The 23,849-nt window shown below is 39.6% G+C and overlaps 1 protein-coding gene across 14 annotated transcripts in view; it reads right to left on the reverse strand.

Moving 5' to 3' along the window:
* Window positions 1–3,094: 3,094 nt before the first annotated feature.
* rims1a (regulating synaptic membrane exocytosis 1a) overlaps window positions 3,095–23,849 on the reverse strand; it is an 84,191-nt gene continuing 63,436 nt past the window's right edge. For 5 of the 14 annotated variants that reach the window (XM_086046091.1, XM_086046088.1, XM_086046087.1 and 2 more), the window contains 12 exons: window positions 22,625–22,714; window positions 20,718–20,801; window positions 17,022–17,131; window positions 16,705–16,823; window positions 15,337–15,497; window positions 14,990–15,204; window positions 12,783–12,815; window positions 10,985–11,150; window positions 8,062–8,174; window positions 7,753–7,854; window positions 7,467–7,606; window positions 3,095–5,491 (listed from right to left, as the gene is read on the reverse strand). In XM_086046091.1, the coding sequence (XP_085902217.1) occupies window positions 5,273–5,491; window positions 7,467–7,606; window positions 7,753–7,854; window positions 8,062–8,174; window positions 10,985–11,150; window positions 12,783–12,815; window positions 14,990–15,204; window positions 15,337–15,497; window positions 16,705–16,823; window positions 17,022–17,131; window positions 20,718–20,801; window positions 22,625–22,714 (1,552 nt within the window). In that variant the 3' untranslated portion in view covers window positions 3,095–5,272. The remainder of the gene's footprint in view (window positions 5,492–7,466; window positions 7,607–7,752; window positions 7,855–8,061; window positions 8,175–10,984; window positions 11,151–12,782; window positions 12,816–14,989; window positions 15,205–15,336; window positions 15,498–16,704; window positions 16,824–17,021; window positions 17,132–20,717; window positions 20,802–22,624; window positions 22,715–23,849) is intronic. The other 9 variants (XM_086046101.1, XM_086046090.1, XM_086046096.1 and 6 more) reach the window with 5 other exon arrangements.

Below are 23,849 nucleotides of genomic sequence, written 5' to 3' on the forward strand. Positions count from 1 at the left end.
CTGTTAAACAGCTTGCATCACAGTTCTGATGTTCAGGATTCCTCCAGCCTTCCTGTGTGGAGTTTGAAAGTTTTTCCCGTGGTTACAAATGTTTTCTCTAGGGACTCCAACCTCCTTCCACATTTCCAAAACATGCATGTTGGTTCACTGAAGACTAAATTGTCCAAAGAGGTGAATGTAAGTGTGGATGGTTGTTTGTTTGTGGATGGTTGTTTGCCTGGCAGAGGTGGGTAGAGTAGACAAAAATTGTTCTCAAGTAAAAGTACTGTTACTTCAGAAAAATATGACTCAAGTAGAAGTAAAAAGTAGTCATCCAAATAATTACTTGAGTAAAAGTAAAAAAGTACTTGGTGAAAAAAATACTCAAGTACTGAGTGACTGTAGCGTTTCATTTATTTTGTATTTTTTTAAAAACAACCATTCAATTAGACGAAAATACAAAATAATCATCTTCAGGCAAATCAAAGTCCATCGAATCAATAAAATGAATTACATTTAATTAAAGAATAACCTAAAATAATCTTAAGGTAAATTCCAGTACTTTAATAAACAATAAAATAATAATAGTATAAATAAAAGAAAAAAATTAAGCACAAGCAGCACAAAATTTCAGCCCCTGTACTTTTTTTTTTTTAACAGGCTCCGCAGGCAGAACAACAAAGTAGCCCATGAACTCGTATAAACTGTGTGTGTGTGTGTTTCAGTCGGTGTGTATGTGACAAAACATGCAAAAACAAACAAAGAACCTCCTCTTCTGTGTCTGCATAGTCGGCATTGCTGCGTGACATTTTCGATGCGTTTCATCCGAAAACAACTTTCCCGCAGCTGAAGTTGAATATGATCACGTGATGAGACTATACGTCCATACGGCTACGTTTGATTGATGAAACACGGTCACATGGTTGAGTCACAGGTCTCTGACCAAGTAAATGCGCCTTTCGCTGAGAGAGAGAGAGAGAGCGAGAGAGAGAGCGAGAGAGAGAGAGAGAGAGAGAGAGAGAGAGAGAGAGAGAGAGAGAGAGAGAGAGACGTACGCGGAGGGGATTTAAGTAACGGTTCAATGTAGTCTAATGTAGCGAAGTAAGGGTGTAGTTTCTTCTTCGCAAATCTACTCAAGTAAAAGTCAAACATATAGTGATTTAAAACTACTTCTAGAAGTACAAAATTTCCCAAAACATACTCAAGTAAATGTAACAGAGTAAAATGTAACTCGTTACTACCCACCGCCGTTGCCTGGCATCCAATCTAGTTAAAATGTTAATATGCGTGTTAAATGTTTACATATACAACAGGAATACAACAAAATGCTGTCCATTTCTTCTGATCTTCCTTGAGATGGTTTTGCTGCTTTATTGGAGCCCAGCAGTGATTAATTAAACGAATTGGACTTGATTAGGAAAGGTCTATATAACACCTGGCAGCTTGCAGTGCATGTCAGAGCAAATGAGAATCATGAGGTCCAAGGAACTGTCCAAGCACAATATCTGGCCAAAGTTACAGAATTTCTGCAGTGCTGAAGGTTCCTAAGAGCACAGTGGCCTCCATAATCCTCAAACGGAAGAAGTTTAGAAAGACCACAACTCTTCATCGATCTGGCCATTCAGCCAAACTGAGCAATCGAGAAGAGCCTTGGTGAGAGAGGTAAAGAAGAACCCAAAGATCACTGTGGCTGAGCTCCAGAGATGCAGTAGGGAGATGGAGAAAGTTCCACAAAGTCAACTATCACTGCAGCCCTCCACCAGTCGGGGCGTTATGACAGAGTGGCCCGACGGAATCCTCTCCTCAGCGCAAGACACATGAAAGTTTGCATAGAGTTTGCCAAAAAACACGTTAAGGACTCCTAGACTATGAGAAATAAGATTCCCCAGTCTGATGAGACCAAGATTGAAGTTTTTGGTGTTAATTCTAAGCGGTATGTGTGGAGAAAACCAGGCACTGCTAAATTAACTATAAACTTTGTCCAGAGAATAAATAATGTCAGAATGTAAATCATGAATGAAATGATCAACATTCTCAAATTAATTTACATACAAATAATAGTGATGGATAATGTATAATTGATAAATGGTCTAACGAAACAGATAGATAGGTAGACAGATAGGTCGATACGGCATGTGTAATGAAAGCAAAAATATGCAAGTCAAAACTGACCTGGCTAAAATTTGTTCCTTTTTCACCAAAAAATAAAAATAAAATATTTAGAATCATTCAAAGTTCAGTTAGTTTTAATTCTCTTTACTACATGGAGACAAAGGTTCGAGGTGAGTTGAACAAAAAAATACCAACCAAAAAACGGTAATAATAAACGAGCACATCGGACCCGTAATTAAGAGGGCTTATTGTAGTTTGTTCAATTGGATTTACCGTAACTTGACGTCATCGGCCACCGGACGGCTTCGAAGCAGACCGTTTGCATGTTGATTGCAGCAGCCAATCAGACCGTTTTACATACTGCGATTGATGGGATTAAGTGACATAAACAATAACTTCTCAGCCATTTTAAACACAACCGATGGTGTGTGAAAGCAGATGAAATCAATGAGAGTGAGAGTTAAAATGGATGTCTATTCAATTTTGCTGTTTGAGGCTCATGGATTAACAGGAAACTATGACTGCAGTGATCGTTTAGTTTAATGCTACAGTGTCTAAATGAGATAATGAACTCCCTTCCTGACTAAATTTTGATATCAATAAATTTGTGTTACTGTCTCAAAATTTGTAACGCTTTACCAGATCCAGTAGCTGTAATAATATTACAAAAAACTTTAGAGTAAATCCTATTACTTCAATACTGCCTAAATGTAGTATTTTACTGTACTGCGTTACTTTTGTAACAGTTGCCCCCAACAATGCGTTGCCACATCGTTTTTACATAATACGATTTTAACCATCTAAACGTATATAAATTGGAAGAAAACCATTGGAAATATGATTGTTTCCTCTTTGTTTTGTTTGAGTGGTCCAGGAGAAAGCGGAAAGGAAGTTGTACTTATTAGTCCGCAAAGACATTTCTTTGCATTGTAACACCCACTACACAAGTCCCCGTTGACAACAACAGCTGTAATAATGAGGACTCTTCCTTGGAAAGAGCAGGTATCTTCTTCCGCACAGTCTTTTATTTGTAAATAATAAAAATGAACTCTTGAATATAAAACATACACGTCAGTAGAGCCACATCTGTTATACAAACAAGAACTGTTGCAGTGAGTACTTCTTCGTCTTTCATCTAGCATCATCATTTGGGTTTGGGGAGTCATGGGTTGTAAACAATCAGTATTCGAGGAATAATACTGACAAAGGAAACGGCAGCCGGCCACACTGCCAAGATTTTCAACACAAACATTTGCAACATAGGTCTGTAAAATCAGATTCTTCATTGGCTTTAGAAGTCCAGTTCCAATCAATAGTAATAAAGGGGAGGTGGGGAGTTCGTGAAAGGAAAAACAAAGCTTCAAATGTTTCTACACTTTTGCTTTAACAACTTGGAGAGTGGATGAAGAAAGGCCTTTTAGCGCACCCCCTTGTGGCTCTGCGCCGCTCAGCAGCTCGAGCTCAGCAAAGGGTGCACGTTCCTCTCTCAAAAAAAAACAAAACAAACAAAAATCAGGAATGTTTGCGTGTCACTGACATTTCTCTTGTTAATAACTTCTCATTATTTTCTATGTACAAGGTGTGCATGTGTGTTTTGGAGACAGGCAGATACACTTTTTTTTTTCTATATTCATATATATCTCTATCTTTATAATTTCTCTCAAACTCTTAAAAGTACTTCATATACATGTAGCTGTTCACACATTCTCTATTGGTCTGGAGCCCGACAAACTGACGTTACAGTTACATCCTCATCATCACCAGGGTCTCAGCTATGCTCCGTACTACAGAACAGCACTGTTGTTCAAAGGGCTTAAAATAAAAACTGAAACAATGAGATTTTACCGTGGAGGATTCCTGATATGGATACATTGTTTCGACCCCGAGTGGAAGGTGTGGCCTGGGAGGAGTGGATCCTCCCTCGTTGGTCCGCTCCTGCTATTGGGGCGGGGGATGGCTTGGCTTTTCTCGGTTTGTATTCATATTCAGTACAAGCAAACTGTACAAGAACATGCAACATACAAGCTGGCCTAAAAGTATGTGGAACTAACACACATCTTATCATTTTTTTCCAACTTTTTTTTTTTTTTTTTTTTTTTTTAAAGAATTGTTTGTTAGTTTCTCATGTAGTTAAAAACAAAAGACAGCGAGAGACCAAAACGAAAGTGAAATTAAAGTAAGAAAATAACCATGCATGCAGCTGGGCATTAGGACAGGACATCCCGTGATCATGCTGCTCCCTTTTACAGGGGAAATAGAAGGCGGGGAAGACAGGGGTAGCGGGTGTTAGGGTTAGGTTGTTCGGACAAATGTCACCTGATAGTGGCTTTTGCTCAAAAGCAAAGCATTGCTCTAAAACCAAATAAATACATTTAAAAAAATAAAATACAAAAAGAGTTTGTACCATATGGCACCATTCTCTAGGCTAAACAAAGACAAACATTCAAAATGAAATATACAAAGCACGTAATCAATTTGGCCTCTTTTTGTTTTGTTCGGACAAAGAGCAAAACCTTTTTGTCTCCATCATAATAAAGGACTCAAGCTTTTCTTGTGCTTGTGTTTATGTCTCACAAGGCAAGGGATGACTGTTTGTGTGTGCGTGCGTGTTTGTGTGTGTGCAGGCTCCTTTAACTGAAAAAGTTCTCTACACCATGCCGAATGGCAGCCTCTCGTGCTCAGCTACACTTCCACCGTTACCTTGGCAATGCCAATGGACATCTCATGCAGCTGTTCATCTGCACGAAGGTGTGTCACTTTGAAATTTGACCAACTCCGACCCAAGTGTTTATAGCACTCGTGGCTAGTGAAGGACTTTGATCGGGTGAACAAAAGTAAACATACACAAAAGAGAATTGACAATCAAACTAGAAAGAAAATCTCCATCTTGGAGGAACAAATGTAGGCAAAGGTTTGCAAAGAAAAGGCTCAAGTAGAGTAGATAAAGAAGTAAAGGTGTGAGAAATGATTGTCAGACTCCGACTAAGCTTTGATTGGCTAGTTCTTTCCCGCCTGCTCTCTCTCTCTATCACTCGTTTTCCCTGTCTCTCCGTCTGGCTTTTTATTAGTAGACCGAGGTCTTCCTGTCCAGTTGCCACCCTCCGCTCCATTGGGGTCCAATAGGTATGTTCCTCTATTTTGTCATTTAAGGGATTTTGGACGCTTGACGTCATCGCGGTCACTAGGACCGCACACCCGGAGGTGGTCCTGAGCTCTCCAATGATGTCTGAGACGCCAGTCGCGTGAGTGGAGCTAGAGTGGGATCTACCAACGAGGATGGCGGAAAGAGTTTGTACCATCCAATCACCGTGCTTGATAGGTCCAAATCTTCCAATAAGATCTGTGCTACACCCATAAAACATTTGTGGTCCAATCGTCCATAGTCCCCCCACACTATCACCTAGAGGAGAGAATAGCAGAGTCAAAACAGTGTTTGGTGGAGGCCAAAGGACAAAAATACAAAAACAATATGATTTCTAAACAACTATATTCAGTGGTACCTTGACTTAAGAATGTAATTCATTCCGTGGCCATGCTCAAAACTCAGATCCCTTGCGCAAGAGTACAAGAAATTAACAGGTTTTATGAGGTTTAATTAACTGAAAGTCACAAATGAACGCATGCATGCACACACGCACCAGGGTCGAAAGTTTGGGAATTTATTATCGCTTGCTTTCATTCCATTTTGACTTTTTTTTCACCAAGTTAATTACATTTTAATAATTTTAAGAACGGGTTTGTTAATTTTGATTACTTTTTAGGTTTTCAGAAACGCTTTGTTTTAGTTGAGTTTTTTGTTTTGTTTTAGGATCAGTCTTACTCTTTTTTTTTTTTTTTTTTTTTTTTTACGGGGCATTTCTATAGTGCAGGGGTGTCCAAGTCTGGTCCTATCCAGACTGTTTGAGACGTCTCCCTCTGCCAACACACCTGATTTAAATGATCAGGTCATCAACAAGCTTTATAGAATCCTGATATTGAGCCTGATAATTTGAATCAGGAGTGTTGGAAGAGGGACCCTGGAAAAGTGCGCGTTTAAAAAATAAATAAAAATAAAAACAAATAAACATTCACCATAAGTATTGTGTATGAAAACTCAACAAAACAGCGAGCCTAGTGAGTTCCAATGAATGACCTTGCTTGCTTGATCCTATTGCGCCTCTCTGTTATGTGCACCAGCAGTGAATGACCAGAGCACTGTATTTCCAAAGTCAAAGAAATGGAACTGTACAGGGGCTCCCCTGTACTGCAAAACAAAGAGTTTACAGCTCGTCACAAGAAACAAGTTAATAAAAACATACACTTGCAGCGCCGCCAACGAAAGCACACCCAACACCGTCACACAATAGCAGTACTTACCAGGGCTTCTAATAGTACAATGACTCGCTCTTTTCGCTTTCTTGGGAGCCATACTGAAGGCTAATTTATAGCAAAAAAAAAAAAAAAAGATATCTGAAATTGGGGCATTCCTAAGTCAAGGTACCACTGTAATTACAAAATAATTAAACAAACCAAAGCAGAACAAGGGCATGAATCAGTCACAGTGACAACCACAGAACAAAAACGGGAGGGACAAAAAAACAATTGATCAAACCGAAGGGCCAAATTGACCAGAGGACCTCAACCGGTGGCACTTCCCCGCCACTTTGGTTTTTTTAAAGGATTATTTCGTAATCAAATTCCATTCATTTTAGACTACCCTTTCAAAACCAATATTTTTAACAGAAATATTTTTCTGTACTGTATTTGAGTTCAATAATTGCTTTTTAGTCCTCATGGTTCATTGTGAAAATCAATAATAAAATGATTTTGTTATTAAGTTATTCCTAAATCATATTCTAGCTGATTACAACAAATAGACAAAGATTCTACTCACAAAGAAAAAAAATATTTGTAACCAAATTGTAAAAAGATGCTTTATGTGATCATGTTCTGGACTTTGAATGAAAAAAAAAAAATCCTGGACCTTTTTTATGTGAATTTCCCTGAGATACACTATTTACAAAGAGGTGGTGACACACAAGGGCAGGTAAGGAGCCGAGGGGAGAGAGGGGCAGTGCGAACGGGACACAGGGTTGACAGCACACAGGGGATCGGGTAAAACTAAAAACACAAACCACAATACTTAGTCCAACAGAAAATCTAGTGGCTGTTGGGAAAAAATGAAGAAAAGAAGAAATGATTTGAAAAATCTTCACTCCATAAATAGATACAGTTATTGTCTAGTTTAGATATGGTAAAGCCTTTCTCATTTATTAGGTTGCAATGAGAAGCTATTTTTGATGGTTCAGTCAGTCAACACCGACGCTCACCGACGCTCACGCCTACACACACGCACACACACACACACACACACACACACACGCTCATGAGATTACCTGAAGCACCTTGCCCTGGGGGCTCTCATCAAATAGCAGATGCTGCTGGTACAGAGGCTCCAGGGTCTTTCGTGCAATCTTAGTTTTCTTTTTGGCTTTACAAGTTCCATTATCCAGCAGGTACACCTTGACGTAGGGAGCTGTTGATGCAGCAATGGAGTCAGACAGATTTAAACAATAGGCATAACGGGATGATGAAATTGAAAAAGAAACTGTGAATATGGCGAAGTCGTGAAAGAAGAGGGCAATGGAATGAGGAGGAAGGGACTATGGAGATTTTGGTAACCTGGGAGGGATTTGGAGCCTGGTTTGGGGGTAAGGCCTCGTGCCCTGATCACCTCCACCTCCAACTGTCCTTTCTTATCCATCAAACCAATTTGAACGTCACCTGCATATGTGGGAAACACATGAATAACACATGCTTAAATGTAAGTAAATATAATCATACTGTACCATCCTTAACATTGACTAGGCCATTTAGCCACATTCATTTTCTCCAAAATGGTCTCAGACATGTTTCTCAATGAACATAGAAAACAAAACAAAGCAAAAGGCTCGTTGGTGACAGTGGTAACATAAATGGTGTAACGCTCACCCATTGCAGGCGTTGCCAGTGTTTGGCGGCCAACCAGCTGACCGGGGCCTAAACCATCAAGGAAGTCACTGAACTGGCTGTCAGCACCCAACCTCATTCCTGAGAAGATAAGACTGATATATACATACAAACACACACACATGTACAGTGCATTAGTTCACTGTTGCCGAGATGATGAGATTGTGAGCAGAACACAGGTCACAGTTTTTTTCAAATCACATTTAAATTTTGTGTGTTTGTAGTTTTGTTGTTTTTGTTTTATTCAAGCGGACCTTATTATTGGAACTTTATTGTATAGTACAACATCCTCCTCTAATTTGCAGATCTTTCAGTAAAATGTTGTGATGTCAACACTGCATTATTGCTTTTACAGTGTATAATAGGTGTTGAACCGCCAAGTTGATGCATCAACTTTCCCACTCTGTAGTGACGGTTCTAATTTGAAGTCGATTAATCGGCAATCACGGGCGGCACGGTGATCGACTGGTTAGCACGTCAGCCTCACAGTTCAGAGGTCGTGGGTTTGATCCCGGCTCCGGCCTCCCTGTGTGGAGTTTGCATGTTCCTCCCACATTCCAAAAACATGCTTGGTAAGTTGATTGGACTCTCTAAATTGCCCCTAGGTGTGATTGTGAGTGCGGATGTTTGTCTCTGTGTACCCTGCGATTGGCTGGCAACCGATTCAGGGTGTCCCCTGCCTACTGCCCGAAGACAGTTGGGATAGGCTCCAGCACGCCCCGCGACCCTTGTGAGGATAAGCGGTATAATGGATGGATGGATAATCGGCAATCACGAGTTTAGGCATTAACAAAACACACACTTCACTGAAATCAACAGGTAGTCAGTCGTCGCATTAAACTAGCAATTGTGCCTCTCATGAGCCGAAATATTTTTACTGAAAGAAACATGTAGCATGGTCACTTGCAAAATATCCTGGTCTGTTCTCAAATGTAACTAACAAATGCACATCCCTCTGAAAAGGCACCCTAACCGGAACTGAAAAGCAACCTGCAATACTCCCATCAGTAATTTGCGAATTCCCCAAATGCCCTCCTGTAACAAAGAAAGATAAACAATATACTGTAGTACTGTACTCTACTATACTTAGACAATGAAACACAAGTTGTGCAACTGAGTGACCAAGTTTGTGTTCGGAGGCGCGCACATCGCGAGTTAATGTCTGAAAAAACATCTGTGACATCATGAATTAATCGACTTGACTATAATTGCAAAGGCTGTGCACGAATCAGTGGTGACTCCAATTGAGATGTAAATTGGCGGTTAAAAATGAACCCCAAATCAGAATTTTCTGATTTAAGTCAGGGTAAACGGGTCATAGCTTATTGTCCCACGTATTGTCAAAGAGGAATGTTTGGGTGGCAACTCTCACATCTGTATCTGCATGGGGAGGGCAAATGCGTGAAAAAAGCACGCTTCATTCAAGCACAACGCAGGGAAGCAATTGCGTGTTTACAGGAATATTTGCAGGCTAATGAGCAAATTCAACTGTTATTGCAGTTGTAGCAGTCATTCAATAAAGCCCAGCTAGGCAGTGTATCAACGCCCATTGCCTTTGATACTTCACTGTTGCTCCTATTAAAATGAACTAACACAACCCAAGCCAACCTAAAACACCGTGGAGGTGCACCATAAGGATAATGATGTTGAAATCAAATTGCAGGAATGCAGAGCCTAAGTGGAGAAGAACTAATCACAAACTGATGCAACACCTAAAATTGCCCAGAAAGTAGACGCCCATGTCAGAATTTGAGTAAAAAAAAAAAATGTAGCGGAAAATGGTTGAGTAGCTGAAACCATCAACTAACTCCCTTGACTCAATACCATCTGACTTTTTCAAAACTATTGTGCAACCTGTACAATCTGAGTTACAGCAAATAATCAGTTGCTCACTTCAGTCAGGCAAGTTTCCCAAACACCTGAGAGTACTTTAGCTCCTGTCAAGCCACTTCTAAAAAACAGAACACTGGATACTTCCTTGCTAGCAAATTACAGACCCAGCTCAAATCTTTCCTTCTTAACTAAGAAGGTGGTTTTAATCAACTCAGCATTTTCTTGAACTCCAATAAACTCTTCGATATATATCAATCAAGTTTCCGACCTCATCACATCACAGACATAGCTCTTATTAAAGTACTAAATGACATAAGACTAAGCACTGACTCAGGAAAGGTGCCAGTTCTAGTCTTATTGAATCTTAGTGTTTAGTGGTTCAGGTCCTACTTGGAGGAAAGGAGTAGTTTTATGACCATTGGAAGTTTTAAATCTGGTCGAATATCCATGACATGTGGGGTCCCTCACAGGTCAGTCCTTGGACCCCTTTTGTTCCATCTGTGTAAGCTACCCTTGGATCAAATTATTCAGAACACAAATGCTATCATGGCTATGTAGATGATACGCAGCTACTGTATTTATCAATCTGCAAATGTGCTTACAAAAGTAGACTACATTTTAGATTCGGTAAAGAGCAGGTCTAAATGGTAACACAGGTGGTGTAATGTGATTTTGGTGATCGAGGAGCAAGCAGAGAAATTCTGTGCTCCTCGGATATGTGTGTAATTAAGTAAGTCTACTTTTGCTACTTCCATTCCACATTGACGCACAACGGGGCAAACGCCTCATTCTGCCTCATTCTACCTGCGCAAAGTCCAGCAAAATACCAAACTAAAGAAAACGCCACCCATGCGCAAAGAACGCGCTTTGCACTAGGATGGCGCTGGGAATGATAATAGGGCCACGTGTCCGATAAAAATATCTGATTGGTGATGCGGCATTAGTTTAAGCAGGCTGTGTTTGTCGATCGTTGTGACTTAAATGATGATCAGATCACGCTGTATGACCAAGTTATGCATAAATCCAGGTCATTCCAAGAGATTCATATTCTTTTTCTTGCAAGTGCACTTACTTTCCCTCAGAGCTGTAGCTGTTCATGCTGCCATCAGTGGATTCTCTACTGGCCTGACGGTTCATGGCTGACCCTCCTCGTGGGTACTCCACTGCCATGCCCGTCTCGACGCTCCTTTGGATACTGCTGCTGCCAGCCTTAGCCACCTTCTTACCTGCTGACGCCTCTGTAGCAAACAAGAAAAACGTGTTTATCTTCCTTAATTTTTGCATGTGCTCTTGTAAGTGTGTAATGTGTTACTTGACTTTTATGTTGTGTATTCCTACAGAGTCAAATAAAGGTAATGTAAAGTAGATGTATTTATAGTTTCGCAGGCAAACAAATCCTCCATGTGACGTTATACAGTATCTAACCAATTTGCACACCTTGTGACTTTGAAACATAATATTTTAGGTAACAGGGTCACTACTGTAAATGGTAATAGTCCCAATTACCATATCTTACAGTAGTTTGCACATGTTTAAAATGTGATACTTCAAAATAAAAGGAAATCATGCAATCACCATACTTTGCATCCAAAAATGATTGGTTCAGCCCTTTCTAAAAGCCATCTGTTTAAGTTGGATATAGACATTTGAGTGTCGGTAACTGTTTAAGTAATACAAAATAAATTGAGAAATCCATACATAACAAACAGCTGTTTTATTAGCTTCTTCAAGAACTGAACCACACTCAAAACCTTTTGCTGCATTCAAGATTTCTGGGAAGTTGGAAATATCCCTTCTGGTGATCACAAGGGCTGTCATCAAAGTGTACCAGTCAAACATAAACAATAAACATGGTGGGAATATGATTGATTAATTAATTGTTAATCTTCCAGGAAATGTAACCAAATATCCATCATTACTTTATACAGAATAATGTTTAGTGCATTTCCTCATCAAAGGTTGGAGATTTCCATCTTCCCAGCTTCTTGGAATGCCGCAATAATGCTGTTGAAGTGGACGGAGTAAAGAAGCGTGCTGAAGACAGAGGTCAGGAAGGGCTGGGAGTAGTGACAAAACGCAGCTCTGGTCAAATCTATTTCATCTCTTGCTGTGAATTTCTGTCTGGATTATATATATATATATATATATATATATATATATATATATATATATATATATATATATATATATATATATATATATATATATATATATATATATGTACAATATATTCAGAAAGAAAAACGACTATTTCTATGTTACTTGCAGCGTAGTGGTACATACTGCTGTTTTCATGCACATCATACGGGTTTGATTCCTGGCTAGTGCCCCAGTACGCAGGCACTGCTGGTCCGAAGTCCAGAAAAAAATGGGTGGGTTGTGCAGTATGAGAATCTGGCATAAAAAACTGTCCCAAACAAATCATGCCAGTAGTAACTCTCTGTGGCAACCCCTGATGTGACAAGCTGAAAATTGCAACATGATAGTTGGTCAACTTTTTCTTTAAAATACAGTATGTAAACAAATAAATCGTCGCTGTCATGTGAAAAACACTTATCTCCATTTTTTTTTCATTTTCTAATTTTTATATGAATGGTGTTTCCGCGTTACAGAAATCGCATTAATGTGAAAAATAAAAAAGTTTCCAAAATCGGAGATAAGTGTTTTTCACAGGATGGCGACGAAATAGTAGTTTTCTCAGTTCTAACAGCTGAGGCAGCTGCTTCATAATTTTGTTTTGCTGTGTGACTCAATGGGGTGTAAACTAAATTACGATAATGTGAGTCTTAAATCTAATTTGAAGCATAACTCTACTTTTCTTATTGTTGTAACTTTCTTTCCATTCTACACTGTCTTTCTAATTTGTTTACCTTTCTGTCTGTCCACCGCCTTACCAGCCGCTTCTGAAATAACACATAACAAAACCAATGAACAACAACTAAAACCAAAGCACCAGAAAGACAGATAAATGTATTAGCACGTATGACAGATAGTCTCATACTGTCAAGACAACAGATACAGTACATGTATTATTAACACACGGTAAGAGAAAAAAGTCCTCACACTGACCATGCGAAACACAGTGGCCATTACTGAGGTGCTTTATTGATGCATTCTTGAAACAGATATTGAACCTTCATGCATCACCAGTGTGTTCGTTCCAGGGATGTACACTGTATACACTTTGTATACCAATTATATAAGGGAAGTGCTAGCGTCTAATGTCATTGACAGAGTAGCGCAACACACACTGCCTTTTTTTGGGGGTAGCGTGGGATTATTTTCCATTCAGTGACTGTAGGTGTAAATTTGAATGTTTGTCTGTCGTGCCCTGTGGTTGAGTAAGCAACCAATCCACGTTAGTCTGCCTTTTGCTAAACGTGGGATGGACTTCATCGTTTCCCAAACTCCGAATCAGATAATAGAAAATGTTTGAATGGATGGATGGATGATGGAATAGCTGTCCACTGATTAAATGTATTGTAATTTGTTTGCCCTTTCGATTATCCGCCTTCTTCTCATGCCAACTTGAAGAATCGGTAAAGGAAAGCACACCTTGATAGCAACACAGAGTTCAAAATTAATATGCAGATAGGAAGTTAAATGAACATTGTAGTTTTACTAAAGAAGTTATGTTTATTGTCACTGTTGGGGGGAATCCTCATGTCTCCAAAAGCACTACTTTCCAAAGTTGTCAAACACTGCATAGTAAAGTTGGTATTACACCTTTTGTTGTTATCATATACTGCACCACAACATTGATTTGAATGTTATGGATACGTAGTCACCACAAGCCACGCACATCAAAGTTGCACAGAGCGACAGTTCCGACAAGAGACAAGGCTTTTTAACACTGAACAAAAGGTAATGACTGTGATTATGTCATTTTCCCAAACTCAATGTAACTGTTTAACTACGTGAGCAAATCAAAATATTAGAAACAGCTCCCAGTATGATGAAATAATAACAACAATAATAACAATAACTTCAATTTACATAGTATGACATGTCATAGTCTGTCTTTTGAGTTTGGTTTTTGACTTTAGTTTCGTGTTTTTCCTTGTGTTCCTTTGTCTGTCCGTCATTAGGTTGAGTCCAAATGTGCTTGTCATCCCGGTCCCTGGTCCAAGACAATCAGCTCCCTCCTACCCTCTGTGTCTTGTTCATGTGTTCCTCGAGGTATTGTCAACTTGTCTGTATTTAGTTCCCCGCTTTCTTTCAGTCCTGGTTGGTTCGTTGTTGTTTGTTCATGGTCATTATTAGTCTGTTGTCAAAATCAACTCAAGCCCTGTCCCAGTGTTTGTTTAGTTTCTTTTTTAACCTTGTTGTTTTGGAATTATTCCAGTGCCTTTTTGGCCTTTTCCATCCATCCATTATCTATACCACTTATCCTCACAAGGGTCGCGGGGGGTGCTGGAGCCTATCCCAGCTGTCTACGGGCAGTAGGCGGGGGACACCCTGAATCGGTTGCCAGCCAATCGCAGGGCACACAGGGACAAACAAACATTCACACTCACAATCACACCTAGGGGCAATTTAGAGTGTTCAATTAACCTGCCATGCATGTTTTTGGGATGTGGGAGGAAACCGGAGTACCCGGAGAAAACCCACGCAGGCACGGGGAGAACATGCAAACTCCACACAGGGAGTCGGGATCGAACCCACGACCTCTGAACTGTGAGGCGGACGTGCTAACCAGTCGACCACCCTTTTTGGCCTTTTCTTTTCTTTTAATTAAATACTTTATATTGCACTTCATTTTTGCCTCCTGCTTTTGGGTCCTCCTCCACGCATTCCATGACAATAGAATATATGCCCGTAGACAGCTGGGATAGGCTTCATCACTCTCGCGACCCTTGTGAGGATAAGCAGTTCAGATAATGGATGGATGGATAAAATATCGAAGAATATATAGAAAATATTCTAATAAAAGCATTCATATGGATCTTCATGATGTTTAGTACACTATTCTTTTCTACTATGTAAAATGTGATTGTGATTGGCGCTCTACCATTTGTTTTATCAGTCAAAACTTCAGTGAGGAAGATCTTGCATGATATTTTGAGTGGTCTCTGACCTGTCTGGCTGAGCTGCGAGGTACTCCGACTGCGCCTTGATGGCAGGATGGCAACAACACGCTGGCTGAGGCTCGAGCGACGCTTTTTAATTCCGCTTCCCAAGCTCCCGAGGGCGGTGTCTGATTGGCTGCCGTCTGCATGCTCCATGCCATAGATCTCGCCACTCACACTGGTGCTCTTCATTATGTGGCGGCCCGTCGCACGCATGGCTCGACTGATCATTGATTTTTACAAAATCAATCACATCACATCACTGCAATACTAATTTATTCACAGAAGTGGAGTAGTAAAAGTGACGTCTAACACATGCTTGAAAAGACTACCGCATATGATATGCTGTCAGTACCTTAAGCGTCCTCTGGGTCTCTCTGACTGGATGGACATGTAGCTGGTGCTACTAATCCGAGAGGCACTGCTGGTTCGAGAGATGGCTGATACGTCACTGACATCACTGTCTGAGGACTTATGGGAAGCATTCTCACTGCTCGTCCTGTGGTCCTTGAAGAGCTGCAGGAAACAAGCATCATATAAATAATGATAGTGTAGTGGTTCAAATGACTGACATTCATGCAATCATTGCTTAATAACCGAAGGTGTAAATTTGAGGGGCAATGATTGACCGCCTTTGTGTATCTGACTTGCAACAAAGAGGACAGTGTGCTTTTTTCAATTTCAACTATTTGTTGGGGGGTAAAGTACAAAGTCTGCTGTATCAAGAGTTGACTTCCCTCTACATGAAGAGGTTGAAGTGAAATTGGGACCCCAGGGTGTGACTTTGAATGAGCTGTTAATAAATACATTCATAAATTATGTAGAAATTGATGTCTTGCTCTCTGTATCAGTCTATCAATCAGTCTTTAAGTGGTCACTTTCCAAATCTGCACGCATGCACGTCCATACGCATGCACACAGGTCTCCAATGCTGAAACAGCCATGCTTAAAGTCCTATTTTCCAAAAAATATTGTTGATTAAAATCCAAGATCATAATAGTGAAGACAATCAAGAGATAAATACACTCATTTCATCGCAGTCCAATGCAAATGTAATCTGAACAACATTTCTTACATTTGGGGGGGGGGAAAAATCAACACAGTGTCGTGCGTAATTGAGTCATTCTTTTTAGCTCCCTTAATAAGAGATTGAACATTATTTCAGGACAACATTGTATTGCTGTTGTCAGAAGCTACAGTTTGTACTGTATATATATAGTATATATATATATAAAATTGAGGCAGAGATGGTACCATCTTGACTATGAACATAATACTTTAAGTTAAAAGTTCCAATAAGAATGACTATTATCATGTTAAAGCATTCATTTATTAAAACTAGAGCCAAAATGTTTAAAGTGTTACTGCAAAGAGCCACATTTAGTTGGGCTGCCATTACATTCAACAAGAAAACGTCCTGTTTTGAATTTCATATTTTTGTTATGCTCTGATTTTTTTCCCCTCTCATTTTGAGAGTGAACTTGGTAGGCAACATAACTCAACGTTTATTCCTTCCTTCTCATTTGCGTCAAAGTGCATGTAGCTGTTGTGAAATTCGCTTCATAAATAAAATTGTATTGTATTGTATTGTACTTTGCAACAGCGTGCGTTGGAACAACATTACTAAGATGTGTTTTCAATGGTTCAGTGAGATTCAATAATGAGATCTCCTTCTACTAACTTATTCTGGAACTCTCAACGTGAAAGATGACTTGAAACTCACCTCCCGTTTGTTCTTGAGTGCTCTGTCTAGGTCCTGCTGGCTGGAGTTACTGGCAGCTGACATCCGGTTTGAATGAACTCTCATTTGGAGTTGGCGGATGCGCTCCTCTGCTACCAGGGCTGGACAAAAACACAAAATAAAACCCAGATTTTATCTAAAGGACTTCTGCTATAACATCTGGTATTCTGGAAGATAGCTATGCGGTTTTGGATAAGTTTCGCGATCCGTGGTTTTGTTTTCCATAAACACAACTGCTCATTTGTACTTCAAAATAGTAAGAGCAGTCTAAACTCATACATAAACCTGTTAATGTTTACCTTGTTCTACACTGTTGCTCTTGGGGGGAAGCTGGGGAAGCTGCCTCACTTTGCGAGATGAGGATGATGTCACTGAAGAGGAAAGAGGTGTACCACCTTGGTGGTGTCCCCTATTATTAAGTAACAAAGAAAAAGGGGAACAGACAGATGAAGGGATAATTTGAGTAGAAGAGACAGAAGAAAAAATACACAGAGAAAATAAATTAAATGCAAAATAATCATGTAAGGCAATACAATAAATTTCATGAAATAGTTTACACTATGATAAATATATAAAACAGAGGAAAAAAAATACTACGAGGTTGACAAAAATATATATTTTTCTTAAAGCAACAACAGCAACAACAACAACAATCGGGGAAAAGGTGGCAAAAACATATCCAGCCATAGAAGAAGCAAGGTGTAGCTTGGTCAGCAAATGAAGCAAAAAAATATTCTTGAAACAAGACACACACACACACACACACGCGCAGACAAAAAACATTCTCATAGAAGGTGGAAGTGGGTGAAAGTGGAAATATCGATGCATCTGTTTGCAAATACTTAGCAAAATATCGCACATACTTTACATTTAAAACAAAGCAAGAATAAAACAGTTCAAAATATTCATTAGGGAAATACAGTGACAAAATCATTACTGTTTTTACACATCCCTGGGTGACAGAGAGAGGGACACACAAACATGTCCACACTATACAATGGTAATAAACACAAATACAGAACAGTAGAACATTCTGAGGAGGTTTGGGGCTTGATATGTCATATGTAACAGGGAATCAAACAGAGAGAGCTTGTTTCTGCGACAGTGTCAAAAGTAAATGAAAGAGCATTTGCTTCCCATTGGATGATTCGAGGGAGAATCCCCTTTCCAAAAGGTTGCAGAAGGAGCCCCTTAAGATGAAGGATTTACGCTGGTGCACACACATACAGTACAAGAGTGCAAAAGATATCAGAAAGCAGACAAAAATGGGGAAATTAAGACGAGAAAATACAAATATATGCCACAGATTATAAATAATGAGAAATGCGCATGGGGTGGGGGCGGGGGTGTCAGGAATGCCCAGTGAAACGTAGCACGTCTCTCAAATTCACAAACATGCTGAATTAGACCACCATCCAGGCATGAAAATGACAATGCGGACATTTTTACGCCGAGCGCAGACTACTTTCTGTTAAATTGTCGGATAAGTCGGGGAGGAACAACACGGCCCCGTAGACTCTAGACTTGACCTGCACTGGCACGAAAATGAAATTACGAACGTTTTTACACCCAGCGCACGGTCACCAGTCTAGCAAAATAATGCCCCGAGACTAAGTGATGTTCATTAATATCCTCAGTGAATATGGTAAATGTAGAAAAACATTTAGCGTTAAAGAGTAGAACGCAGCAGAAAGAATCTGCTCTGCTGCTGGAGATCTCTCATTCAAGTGGATAGGACCCCGCGAGCAGTGTTGGGGGTACTGGGTTACAAAAGTAACGCAGTACAGTAACAATTACATTTAGGTCGTAAAGAAGTAATAGAACTATAACGAGTTAGTCTTAATGATTTTGTAATACTATTACACTTACTGAGTTTCGTAACGTGTTACAAATTCAGGACCACAGCACAACATTTAATCGTATAAATTAATTAGGAGAGCAGTTTATTATCTCACTTACAAGGGAAGCTATTTACTGAAGCGATTTCCAGAATCAGAGCTTCTTTTCTCACTGGGAACGTAATGCAGCAAAGTTGAATGGAATGCTCATTTGCTCAAGTGCTTCATTTGTTTATAATCATTGATCAGCATTTTCCATGGCTGAGAAGTTATTGTTTGTGACACTAATCACTGTCATGGTTTCATAAATTAAAATGTAAATCATACAACAAATACAAGCAGGAAAAAACCCCAAGTAAAAAGCAGCGAATAAATTGCGAAGAAATAAGAGTCATTGTGCTTTTTAGACATGATTGTGATGACATGATAATGAATTTTGTGCAATCAATCGCAGTATGTAAAACATTGGTCATTCCTATTGGCTGTTAGCAATCAAAATGTAAATATGTAATATATTACATTTTGTAAGTAACTTGTCCAACACTGCCCGTGAGCAAGCAGTGCATGCACTTGCCAAAATTTTACCATTAATCCTCAAATATGCATCCATTAGCTCATATGAAATTGTAAATATGATTCTGTGTTGTTGTAAAAGACTATTATGTTTATTGTATATACCGTATATGACTTTGGTGACAGCCGGCAGCTGGCTTGTCTAAATCCAGGAAATGGACATGTGTGGCGGAGTTCCGAGCTGCCTCGCTTTCGGCCAATCATATAGCAGTAACGACACGGCCCTGCTCTGTGATTTAGAACCACCACTGAGATGGTTCTGAAAAGTGGTTCCATTGTAACCGCTTGGCCCCAAAAAAGTCGAATGGAAACGCGACCATCCAGGACCAAGCTAGGCTGTTTTGGTGTGGTGTTTTGGTTAATGGAAAAGCACCGTTGGTGACGTAGTGGGTGTCATGAGGGTGGTATACAGTATATAAAAAGGGACTCTGTAACAAAATTGTATGTGTGTGTACCTCACGGAGGGGAGTTTTAGGCACCAAAGTGTAACATATAGTGTAGATGACAGTCATGACACACATACAAACTTGATGCCACTGAGAGTTCTAAGCCATTGTTGAGGACTAGGTCTTTGGAAAAAAAAAAGAAGTTGAGCACATAGAAGCTGCAAATGCAATTCCCAGAACAACACCACCACCAACAAACACTGTAGGTCAATGCAAGAAGCAAACACAACTGCGCAGAATTTCACACCAAAAGCAGTCCAAGCTTCCGCAAGTTAAAATGAGCACAAAGTAAAACTTGATAAGGGGAGGAAACAATATGAAACCAACAGGACAAAATGTCAACACTATCCACGACCAGGAAAACAAGCCATCGCAACTCTTGGTAAAGAGACCGGAAAGATGCACAAACACAAAACCTTTACACAATGTGAGTGACAAACAGTGTAGAACTTGTCTGTATATTGGCAAGTTCTACATTGTATGCCGCAGTCATTGTGACAAAGTCATGACCACAGAGTACCAGGCATTTAGGATAAGAGAGCTAGCAACAAAATAATCATTTGTGATTTTATCCTGTATTTGTTCAAATAAAGGACAACATTTACAGTCGCTGCTGCTGTTATATGGTAGTTATATACTGCTTTTATATGTCAATGTAAAAGCAAAAGAACCACAACTTCACAAGGATTTCTTGGTGTGAAGATTTAAATGTGCAAGAAGAAAACAAAAAATACTATTCAGTCCAAAAAATGCAATTCGGTTATATCAGTGCTAGATAAAATCACTTTCTAATCAAAATTATTTTTATTTAAAAGTTAGATTTGGTCTATTTATACAAGTTTATCAAGAATGTTTATAAAAAGTGAATCAAAAGTGTACAACGTATCAGTGTTGAACAACTTACACACAGCAGCTACAACTTAACACCTGTTTGCACCTAAAAAAAAACCATGTGAACTCATAACTTGTAGTTTGAGAGAGGAATTAAAAACAAGAGGTTTTAATTGATGGAATTAATTTCTGTATAGTAAAGTGTTTTTAAAAGTTACAAAATAAAGATATTAAGTTGGTACTCAGTGGTGTCAAAAGTCAAGTTCAAGAGAGTTGAGAGAGAGCTCATGGGTCCACAAAAGGGTACCTGTCATCTTCAGGGGAAGCATGTTGGATAAAAATCCTGGGGCTCGGAGGACGTCTCCGGGGCAACGAACGGGACAATGATTTTCTATGTGTGCACAAGGAAAAAAATAACTTCACTGAAAAAAAGGGATTCTAATATCCATTCATATGTTTCGTTTTTTTAACAGACAGTCTGTCAAATAACATCATTTTACAACACCATCAGTATTTAAAATTCATATTATAGAAATCAAGTCCTGTGTAATGCTAATGGTGGGGAAAAAAGTTGCTTAAGTTAAAGTAAACTGCAAGTATATAACCTCAATAAAACTGATGCATCTCCTAAAACTAAGTACTGATGATGTTTTATATTTATGTCATTCGTATGCAGTGGGCCAACATTTGGCGCACCGTTATGACACTGTCAGAGATATAGTGTATATGAGATGTGCTTTTATTTTTTACCACTTGAGAGCAGCAGAGGCAATCCTATTTCCTATGTTCTCTTTGCTTCAGTGCTTTACTGACTATTCTAAAATACCACCAGTAAACTTCATCTTTTATACTGCAGTAAACATGGGTATGACATAAACAAGGAATACATTCAAGATTCAGGCTGTAGATACCAAGACACAAACAACTGCAATTGTTTAGGACAGCAATACCAGATAGTACACAACTCAGTCTCATCAAGCATACAAATTTGCCTGGAAATGATGAAGGACTGTATCTGACATCAATTACTAAAGGTCATTCTCTGGATTAAGTGCACATGAACTGGATGAGAGAATTAGGAATGTAAGACTGGTGAAATGAATCACAGCAGAGAAGAATTAGATCTTGAGGTGTACAGCAAGAAATGTACCGGTAATTGTCTTTCACCAGTCGCAAGTATAAACTCTTAACTTAAAGTGGAAGTCAACCCAAACGTATTTTTTTCAAGAATATGTTCTATGCAGGCCCACTAGTTGAAATAAGGCATTCTGATAAATATTGTTTGTGTAATAAGAGTTATTCCACCCGTTTTTAGCCATCTCTGGGGGCGGTCATTTTGTCACTTTTGTCGACTGAAAATAACATCAAAGTTGCTCAGGGCTCAGGTAACGACCAATCAGAGCTCACCTGTTTTCTGAAGCTGATCCATGATTGGTCGTTATCTGAGCCCTGAGCATCTGTGATGTCATATTCAGTTGGCAGAAGTGACAGAATGGCAAGCCCCAGAGATGAAGCGGGTGGATTTTGCAGCTTAACTCATGTTCCACAAACATAATATTAATCAGTTGGCCTGCATAGAACATCCATCCATCCATTATCTATACCGCTTCTCCTCACAAGGGTCGCGGGGCGTGCTGGAGCCTAGACTGGAGCAGTCTTCGGGCAGTAGGCGGGGGACACCCCGAATTGGTTGCCAGCCAATCGCAGGGCACACAGAGACAAACAAACATCCGCACTCGCAATCACACCTAGGGGCAATTTAGAGTGTCCAATTAACTTACCATGCATGTTTTTGGAATGTGGGAGGAAACCGGAGAACTAGGAGAAAACCCACGCAGGCACAGGGAGAACATGCAAACTCCACACAGGAGCCGGGATCGAACCCACGACCTCTGAACTGTGAGGCGGACGTGCTAACCAGTCGACCACCGTGCTGCCTGCTGCATAGAACATACTCTTGAAAAAAATATGTTTGGCTTGACTTCCACTTGGATCAATTAAATCTTACTGTCCAAATCATTTGAATGAAAACTATGTTAATTTAAACACAAGTGAAGACAAAGGAAATTTGGTCAACAGTGAGTGACTTGGAGTGTTCTGAGAGTGAAGCAAAAATATTTTTGAAAAGTGGGGAAAAGTGCAAGAGAGTAATACCAAAGGCTAATAGGGACTACAGCATCACTACAGGAGGGTGGTGGATACAAAGCATGGTACCTTTCCAACTCAGGTGAGGGGACATGATTATCTGGAGTCAGACAGTTGGTGCTAGCACTCCTAACCCTGTCCAGAGAAGGCTGAAGATCACTAGAGGCATCACAGCACAACATGCCATCCAATGGAGGAAGAGGAGGATGGAGAGGAGAGACAGGGCAAGAGGTCAACCACAAAGAGAAAAACAATGGACAAACACAAAACTTACTTCAAAAGAAAGTTTGGCTGGATTCACAAAATGAGAAGTCTGAGAACTAAGCCATGCCTGGCTGGAGGGCAGAATGATGTGTCTGGATGTGTCTTTAGGGTGTCATTACCTGAGTTACCAAACTCACTGTGCGATGAAGGTACATTTTACCAGGGCGGTGATTCCAGAACAGAGCTTATCTTATCTTTTGACATGCTTGCACGGTACACTGCTACTGATCAGGGGCGGAGCCATGGGTGGGCCACTGTGTGTACAGGCCCACCCAGATTGACAAACTGCCCATCTAGTGATATCCATAAAAAAATATTTTTAGTAAATCATTACTAAATATTTTTGAATTTGTGTTTCATTGGGTTTTTTATTTTATTGACTATTAAGAATGACATAATTGTGGTTGTCTAAGGAAGATATGTGCTTCATATTACTCCGTTTGGCATTTTATTTGAATATATAATTTGTCGGAACAAGAGGATGGTGCTCAGTGAAAGAAATATTCAGGACCACCCTTATTTTTCCAGGCCCACCCGTGCTCTGGCCCCGCCCCTGCTACTGATCACAGCAGATTTCCCAAAAATCAGCATGCACTGCAAACAAAGAACAGAATTTAATCTAATTGGAACAGAAAAGAAGTGAGGATCTCTCATTCTAAATAAGTTACTGTAATTCTTTATCTATCATAGTGACATGATTTGAGAAAGGTTGGTCATATGCTTCAAACAAAAGAATGAAACCAAATTGATAACTTGATACAATATAGTGTCATCACAGCAAACATGGCCAGATCTGTTGGCATTTAGAAAAAAAATAGTTTGAAAACACGTTTTGGTACAGTATGAACAAATTACCATCATTCAAACATTGTGATAGCCAAAATATTTACCTTAAATCAAGTTCTTATTTGTTTGTCTTTTTACTAATGGTTTTGTTACAGCTGTGGAAAATTACTAAACATCCTCCAAAGATTCTCAGACTAAGAAAGGCCATTCCCAAAAATACTCTAGTAGACGAGAAATACAGCAT

The sequence above is a fragment of the Filicampus tigris genome, chromosome 11 (assembly GCF_054856515.1).
Source record: "Filicampus tigris isolate MCC_2025a chromosome 11, RoL_Ftig_1.0, whole genome shotgun sequence".
NCBI lineage: Eukaryota > Metazoa > Chordata > Actinopteri > Syngnathiformes > Syngnathidae > Filicampus > Filicampus tigris.